The sequence below is a fragment of the Trachurus japonicus genome, chromosome 21 (genome assembly GCF_045865225.1).
Source record: "Trachurus japonicus isolate A0001 chromosome 21, Traja_1.0".
NCBI lineage: Eukaryota > Metazoa > Chordata > Actinopteri > Carangiformes > Carangidae > Trachurus > Trachurus japonicus.
Window position 1 is genome coordinate 29,118,596 of NC_140927.1, and position 9,203 is coordinate 29,127,798.

At 40.2% G+C, this 9,203-nt stretch overlaps 1 protein-coding gene across 1 annotated transcript; it reads left to right on the plus strand.

Moving 5' to 3' along the window:
• The first annotated feature begins 760 nt into the window (after positions 1 to 760).
• Positions 761 to 8,913, plus strand: LOC146965479 (uncharacterized). Its single transcript, XM_085765049.1, has 8 exons — positions 761 to 827; positions 2,005 to 2,199; positions 3,476 to 3,638; positions 4,602 to 4,958; positions 5,040 to 5,195; positions 7,953 to 8,020; positions 8,535 to 8,578; positions 8,829 to 8,913. Exons 2-8 carry the CDS (start codon positions 2,005 to 2,007, stop codon positions 8,887 to 8,889), a joined length of 1,044 nt encoding a protein of 347 aa, XP_085621175.1. The 5' UTR covers positions 761 to 827; the 3' UTR covers positions 8,890 to 8,913.
• The last annotated feature ends 290 nt before the right edge of the window (positions 8,914 to 9,203 follow it).

Genomic DNA, 9,203 nt, shown 5'->3' on the forward strand with positions numbered 1-9,203 from the left:
TCTGAAACTTCTCCCAGCCCTTAGTCGACATGAAGGTGAGTAGATAATGAATGATGAATGAAATTTCAATTTTGGGTGAACTATCCCTTTAAATACACAAATAAATGTAATTTTTGCTAAATTCCTAAATCATGGAATCAACCTGTTGGTTTTCTTTATTCAAATAAAGGTTTTATCATGTTAACAAAGTAACTTTTTGCTTTTACATTTTTAAAAAAATAATTTATATGAAATTATTACTATTCATGTTTTGTAAAAAAAAAAAAAAAAAAAAATCTCTTTCTATTTTATTCACTTGCTTTATAGTAATAGTAGTAGTAGTAGTAGTTTTAGTAGTAGTAGTAGTAGTAGTAGTAGTAGTAGTAGTTTTTATATCATTGTTATGTATTGTTATTTCTAAACATAATATAATAACCTTTTTATCAGAATCTGAACCCTGCTGGATTTTTTTTTTATATAACAGTGTTTATTTCATATTTTCATTTATACAAATAAAATAGGGTAATAACAATAATACAACCCCTTATTTTCAAAATGTAAAGAAAATGGAAATCATACCGTCAATATACACAGTTCATGTTCACTATGTGTTAATATAGGTTAACACATAGTAGTATATATTTTTTAATAAAATAAATATTTTATTTGAGATATACGTATATTAGAAATATAAAAATCTCAACAAAAAAAAAGCCACGGGGAGGCAGTAATGCGAGTGAATGGACGTTAAGTGACGTAAACCCAAAAAAAAGAAGAAGCGGTAAAGAAGATGAGGGGGAAACCATAGAAACAAGAGGATTTATTGACAGAGTTGGACAATATAAAAGGTAAATTATAATGAGACAGTGATGAAACGCTTCGAGGAATAATATTATCTACAGTCAGCTTGTGTTAGTGTTAAATATTAACGCATTTACCCGTTGGTCTTCATTCAGGAGGCTTGTTTAGGGAGTGAGGAGCTAACAGAGCTAACAGTTAGCATTAGTTAAAGTTACACATCAACACCGTCATAGAAAAAAACACAGGATGGTTTTATCAATGGTGTCTGTTACATGTTGTTTCATCATTATTATTCACTTTATTACAACTAATTAAGGTGATATTGAACCAGAGGAACTTTGTTAAAAGGCTTTTTTCAGGAGTAGTTCATCAATTCTGCAAAGAGCAAGTAAGCAGAAGTCATTTACAACTTCATTAAAACACCTTTGGTTTCCACGTAGTATTTGTTGTTAGATAGATAGATAGATAGATAGATAGATAGATAGATAGATAGATAGATAGATAGATAGATAGATAGACAGATAGACTCTTTATTATCATTGTGTAAAAACAACAGGTGCCTCAAACATAAAAAATAACACACCCATACACATACAAATGCAAACAAAGTGTATAAATAATGCAGATGAATCAACACTTCCTGAAACACAAACTATTTTAAACCAAACACTGCACAACTTTTCAGTATGTATTTATTATTTGTGGCTCATTTATTTATTGATTGTCCTTTGTTTTGTTTTGTTTTGTTTTTAATTATTCCTTATTATTGGGTGTTAATTTTAGCATAGGAGCTCTTTTAATTTCAATTTTTAATTTCTTTTTATTTAGTTGTCTTAGTTGTGGTAATTGTGTTGCTTGTTTTTAATTGTTTAACATGTTTTATGTCACTGAACCAAGTAAGTAAAGCAGATGAAGAAAAGTTTACAATGAAAGTAACCTTGAATCTTGAACATTTTGACCTTCAGGATGGAGGATAAACACGATAATATACAAAACACTGAGCCTGTGTGGTTTTTCCATGAGGTCACATATTGTGAATCAGGCAGTTCTGATACTGATACGACACCTAACACGTGTTTTTATCAGCAGGTTTTATTATTATTATTCACCGAGTCCCACAGTGTTTGACCTCTGACGTCCTCCACAGCTGAGAAAACCAGCTCCTTCCTCCTGTGATAATAACACATCTCCTCCTCCTCCTCCTTCTCCTCCTCCTGCTCCTAGATGTCGACTCAGAAGGAATGCCTCGTGTGTAAGAGGAAAATCGGCGTGGCCAGTAAGACGTGCGCTCTCTGCGGCGCCAAGCAGCCGTACAAACAGAGGCTGGAGAACACCAAGAGGAAACTGTCCCACGGCTGGAAGGAGCGGCAGAAGAAGTACAGCAGCGTCAGCAAAGTGTACGACGCCACAGATATACTGGTGGGTCGCTGTCTGTCTGCTGCTGCTGCTGATAATAATATGATGTGACATTTGTTTTTTGTTTTTTAAAGCAAACAGGGCGATGATGATGATTTAATAAAAGTTTAGTTTATATCCCCTTTTAAATAAGAATAATTTCACATAATGTTAACAAATAAAAGCTCATAACACAGTTACATTCAGTTATACATGCCATTCTGAATGCACTTTCTGCTATTTTATTCCTCTTAAAGGGATAGTAGCATTTTTTTAAAGTGGGGTTGTATGATCTACAAATAGCCCCTAAGTACTTTAATTGCAGTAGAAGACTCTCTGCTCTCCTCCCGTTAGCAACGCCAGCCCATAGCCCTGCCCAGAGATTTACAACATACATTGTTGTGAATGGACCCAAAGAAACGGCCTATTTTCGTGGCCTAAAAGAGATTTTACCTGAAAAAAAAATACACAGTTCCATTGTTCGCTATAATATAATTTTTTCCAGCCCCTCAAAGTGCAGGAAAAACACAGTTTTTATTTGGACCTAACCAACTCACGTATCCCTCCGCCCAGGGTTAGCGCCCGCCGATCAGCAGTTGGTTAGGTCCAAATAAAAACTGTGTTTTTCCTGCACTTTGAAGGGCTGGAAAAAATTATGTTATAGCGAACAATGGAACTGTGTTTTTTTTTTTCAGGTAAAATCTCTTTTAGGCCGCGAAAATAGGCCGTTTCTTTGGGTCCATTCACAACACTGTATGTTGTAAATCTCTGGGCAGGGCTATGGGCTGGCGTTGCTAACGGGAGGAGTGCAGAGAGTCTTCTACTGCAATTAAAGTACTTAGGGGCTATTTGTAGATCATACAACCCCACTTTAAGAAAATGCTACTATCCCTTTAAATCAATCAATTTGTAACTTACATGCACAGTGCACCTACAGGCCGGCCTCAAAGTCGCAGTTATATTGTTTTAATATAGTAAAACAATATGAATAAAATTATATGAAGGATAAATAATAAATAATACATTTCTCTGAAAAGAAGGACATGACGTCATTGAGACGCTAGAGGGAGCTGCTGCTGCTGCTGCTGTTGCTGTTGCTGTTTGTTGTTGTTTCATCCTTTATGTCACGTGTCAGTTATAAAAATACTGAACGATAAGGAATAAGAAGATGACGTCACATATATTTTAAATTTTTAAGTCCAATTTTATTCTATTTTATAAATTATTTATAAAAAGACTTTATTGTCTGTCTGATCTAGTATCAGTAATATCCGTTTTCTCTCCTCGATGTCGTTTCCAGCTCCACAAGTGGGAACTCCTGGAGCGACACCCGATGCTGCTTCTGGCCCGGAGAACCTCCAAGGGGTTCTCGGCCGAGTGTTTCTGCCCGTGGCAGATAAGCTGCGAGGGCAGAGAGGAAGCCATCAGCACCATCCAGAGGATTTATGAGAGTCTGCTCAACGGTAACGTGACGTGACGCAGCATCATGGACACTGTTAATATCAGTTAATCATGAATTGTATTGTTATTTTTTAGATTTATTGCACAATTTATTGTCTGAATTGTTCTTATTGTTCTAATCTATTAGATCTAAACTTTAATTGGTAAACCTTTAATTTACAGGCCACTAATTGCATCATAATGTCAAGAAACAGCCAAGAAATAACAAGTAATTGCATCATAATGTCTAGAAATAGCCCAGAAATAATGGTCAATTTCACAGTGATGTCATGTTTTTCATAAAGGCAAAAGATTACACGTGCTCTTCATGCTTTGAATTTTTTGGGAAAGGCCAGAATGTTTCTCCACCAAGTCCTCTGTAATTGACTGATATTTCTAGACATTATGACGCAATTACTTGTTATTTCTTGGCATTATCACGGGTAACACTTTATAATAAGTACACATTATTAAGCATCAGTTAAGCATTAAATACTGAATTCATCATTTATAACACATGAATACTCATTAGTATGTAGTTTATAAACACAGTTAAAAATGTTTTACTCATCATTGATAAGCACTAACTGTATTTATAAACTTCATACTAATGAGTATTCATGCGTTATATATGAAGAATTCAGTATTTATTCATGCTTAACTAATGCTTAATAGTGTGTACCTTATCATGTAATTAGTGGCCTGTAAGGGTTACCCTTTAATTTCATGCAGTATCTCTGTTTTTATTCCTCTGGATTATACATATATTAATCTATTTTGTTTTATTCATTTTTTTTATTTTTTATTCTGTTCCATTTATCTATTTTTATCTTAGTAATTTAGTTAATCTTTTGGTCCCTGTGTGTAAATGTTTATTTTTTTTTATCACGTAAAGCACTTTGAGCTGCTTCCTGTTTGAAAAGCGCCCTACAAATAAAGTTTGATTGATGGATTAAACTGTTTCTTTGTCTCTTCTCTTCTCCCAGTGGCTCTGACGTCTGGAGCCGTAGGGAAGTCGGGACAGAGAAAGAGACCTCCACCCGACACTGTAGAGCCTCCTCTTCCTCGTCCTCGTCCTCCTCCTCCTCCTGCTGCTGCTCCTCCTCCTCCTCCTCCTCCTCCTGCTGCTCCTCCTCCTCCTGCTCCTCCTCCTCCTCCTCCTCCTCCTCCTCCTCCTCCTCCTGCTGCTCCTGCTGCTCCTCCTGCTGCTCTTCCTCCTCCTCCTCCTCCTCCCGCTGCCATCACCGCTGACCCAGGATCAGTGTCCATGTCCTCCACTCTGCTCCGTCCACAGCTCAGCTCTGACTTCGCCTCCGTCGTCTCTCCAGCCTCCTCCTCCTCCTCTTCCTCTTCTGACATCCCTCCTCTTCCCTCCTCCTCCTCCTCTTCCTCCTCCTCTCCATTAACCCGTCCTGTCTCCTCCTCGTCCTCCCGTCTCACCCCTCCGATTCCCTCCCCCCTGGTTTCTCCCCCGTCACCCACCACCCTCTCCTCTCCGGCTCCTTCGCCCGCTCCCTCGGACTCGTCAGACTCTCCCACACGGACCAGAACTCATGAGAGACGGAGACGAGACCCCACCGGTACGTTTGTGTGTTCACATCATCTCATCCTGCAGCTTCAACAGGACCAGACTGAGGTTTGGCTGTTTAAAGGGATAGTTCAACATTTTGGCAAACTGGCCCATTGCCATAATCGCTATAGTCATAGCAGTAGGTTCGTTACCTTTAATTGTCGGTGCAAGCTGTTTTTAGAACGGCGGAGCAGAGCCGTGAGCTGCTCAGAGCTACGCTACGGAGGCTCATGGGATTTCTTTGGTTTCCCTCATCAAATACACAATCCAACAACTCCCAAAACGCTCTGGTGGACAAGTTGTGACCTGCACATTCACCACGCTATGAGATAATAACACAACGTTACCAGACAGAGTTGTTTTAGAGGGAAATGCAGAGACTACTTGATGAAAAACTGTCCCTGAAGGCAACGTGCATCAGCGGTTTTGCATGAATTTCCCTCTAAAACAACTCTGTCTGGTAACGTTGTGTTATACAACGTTACCAGACGCTACTACTCCCATCTCATCCACTCTGGCTCCAATAACCCCAAGGCTCTGTTTTCCACCATAAACTCACTCCTCAAACCTCACGACAACACCCCCTCATCGTTTACAACAGAAAAATGCCAGTCCTTCCTTTCACACTTTCAAACAAAAATAGACACCATCTACAGTAACCTCAACGCCCCTGGAATCCCTCCCGTCTCACCACCAGCCTCACCTCCTTCCTCACCACCTGCCACCATCCAGCCCCTGTCACAGTTCTCTCCAATATCTCCAGCACAGTTAATAACTCTTATGACCGGTATAAAAACCTCCACCTGCACCCTGGACCCCATCCCATCCAAACTCATTAAGGACTGCCTCCCTGTCATCTCCCCACTCATCACCAACATCATCAACACCTCCCTCAGTTCTGGCTCTGTTCCTCAAACCCTCAAACTGGCTGCAATCACACCCATCATCAAGAAATCTGGTCTCAACACGGACAACCCAAATAACTTCCGCCCCATCTCCAATCTCCCCTTCCTGTCAAAAATTCTGGAACGTGCTGTAGCCTCTCAACTCAGAACCCACCTCACCTCCAATAATCTCTTTGAATGCTTTCAATCCGGTTTCAGATCAAAACACAGCACCGAAACAGCCCTCCTCAAGATTACCAACGACCTCCTCCTCTCCTCAGACTCCGGACACCTCAACATCCTCATCCTCCTCGACCTCACAGCAGCCTTCGACACCATCAACCACTCCATCCTGCTCTCCCGACTGAAATCTTCAACTCACATCACTGGCACAGCACTCTCCTGGTTACACTCCTACCTCTCCAACCGACAACAGTTCATCAGCATAAACAACTGCACCTCCACCACCGCTCCCCTGTCACAAGGTGTCCCCCAGGGGTCGGTGCTTGGTCCCCTCCTCTTCATCCTCTACATGCTCCCCCTCGGAAAAATCATCCACCATCACGGACTCCAGTTTCACTGTTACGCCGACGACATCCAACTATACATCTCCACCAAAGCCATCACCAACTCCACCCACTCCACACTCAGTAACTGTCTCACCGAAATAAACAAATGGATGCAAAGAAACTATCTCCAACTCAACAGCAACAAATCAGACATCATCATCATCGGTCCCACATCCTGCACCAGAACAACCCAAAACTTCAGCCTCACCTTCAACAACTGCACTCTGTCCCCTTCCCCACACATCCGGAACCTTGGAATCATCTTTGACAGCCAGCTTAAGTTCGACCAGCACATCAACCAGATCACCAGGACTGCCTTCTTTCACCTCAAAAACATTGCCCGTGTCCGCCCCGCACTCACCAACTCTTCATGCTTTTATCACATCCAGACTGGACTACTGCAATAGCATCCTATACGGTTCATCATCCAAACTCCTCAATAAACTGCAATACATCCAAAACTCTGCTGCCCGTCTGCTCACCCACACCCGCTCCCGAGAACACATCACCCCTGTCCTCCAGAAACTGCACTGGCTCCCCGTCGCACACCGTATACAATTCAAAATCCTCCTGCTCACCCACAAATCACTTAACAACCTGGCCCCCACCTACCTCACAGACCTTCTTCACCACTACAACCCCCCCCGTGCCCTCCGATCCTCAGCAGGAAATCTCCTGACCCTACCCCCCTGGACCAAGCACCGAACCTGGGGGGACAGAGCCTTCTCCGTTGCCGCCCCCACCCTCTGGAATTCACTCCCCCAACCCATCAGAGACTGTACAGACCCCCACACCTTCAAATCACTTTTAAAAACCCACCTTTTTAAACTGGCTTTTAACCTATAAATTAAATTTGTGTATTTTGTTCTTGTATTTTAACTGTGATAATTTACTGAATTGTATTTTAAATTGTGTTTTTATGTAAGCGTCTTTGAGCACTTGGAAAAGCGCGTTACAAATAAAATTTATTATTATTATTATTATCTCATAGCGTGGTGAATGTGCAGGTCACAACTTGTCCACCAGAGCGTTTTGGAGTTGTTGGATTGAGTATTTGATGAGTTTGATGAGGGAAACCAAAGAAATCCCATGAGCCTCCGTAGCGTAGCTCTGAGCAGCTCACAGCTCTGCTCCGCCGTTCTAAAAACATCTTGCACCGACAGTTAAAGGTAACGAACCTACTGCTATAACATCAGAGGAGCAGGTTCCTGTTGTGTTCGTGTCTGTGATGCTGCTTTGACCTTTGACCTTCAGCTGATTATTAACTAATTAACTTCACTAATCATTAACGTTGTTTCTGTTTGTGTTGTTCAGAGTGTCCCGTTCACCAGCGCTCCACCAGCTTCCCCTACAGAACAATACTGGGAGAGCGAATCACAGAGGTTTGTGATCTGTAGAGAAAAACACAGAATTGATTGGTTTATAGCTTCAATTAAAGAAAAGTCTTTTCATTCTTAGTGGAATAATTTTATATCAATATCAAAACTTTATTAACATTAGTTACCTGCAACACTTTGTGTGTTAACTCAGTTTGTCCTACTTCACTGTTACTGTTTGTTTACACTCTGATGTAAAGATGTAGATTTTAGTTAAGTTTGGTCTTTTTCAACTTGTAGAATCAAATACAAGCATTGATAAACAACAATAAATGTACATATGATTTAAACATAAACAGACAAAAAATATATAATTCATTTTTCCTCCCTCAAGTATAGAAATCCAAAGCAAATATACCAAAAACTGACCTAAAAGCTGCAGGCTTCAGCTTCAACTTATTTTTCCTCCCTTTCTGACATTAACAGTTTTTATCAGCTCATTTTAGAAATTGATTAAAAACAAAACGTGTGCATTATTATATCTAAAGCATATTATGTGTGTGTTTGTGTGTGGACTCAGGGCCAAGCTGAGGTGCTGGTGCAGTGGTATCCCTGCTCTGGATGGTGAGTGTGCTGCTGAATATTGTATCTATAATTCACCTCATAGCTGCTGATATTATTGATACCTAGTGCAGGTTTCTGTAGCATGAAAAATCATATTATATTATTGTGGATTATTATAAATGTAAATGTGAATTTGATGCTGAGAAAACAGCAGATGTCACTGTTTTCATTCAGAGGATGAGTCTGCAGAGTCTCTTCAAGGAGATGTAGCTGTATGATACTAATGTTGTTGTGTCTTTGTCTCTTTCAGTGGAGAACGGTGGAAAAACACCTGGGAGCCCAAGGAGAATTTGTTAACGTCATCCCCATAGTATTTGTGTTGTATAATAATTGTTGTCACTGACTGCGGTTGTGCCTTTTCATGTCACATTTATGCCTTTTACTGTGAGATTATAAACAATGGTCATCACATCTTTTACCTCATTGTACAATAGATTATCAAAGTAGATAAATTACACTGGATAGACTAAATAAAAACATTTTTGAATTAACCTTTGTTGTCACTGACTGAATAATTAATATGATTTTTAATAGTGTTATTATTATGTTTAGTGTGAAGAAGTGGACAGTGAGTGGGGGATAATAACAGTCTAGATCTGGCAACCACTCGCAGTTATGTTGTCGG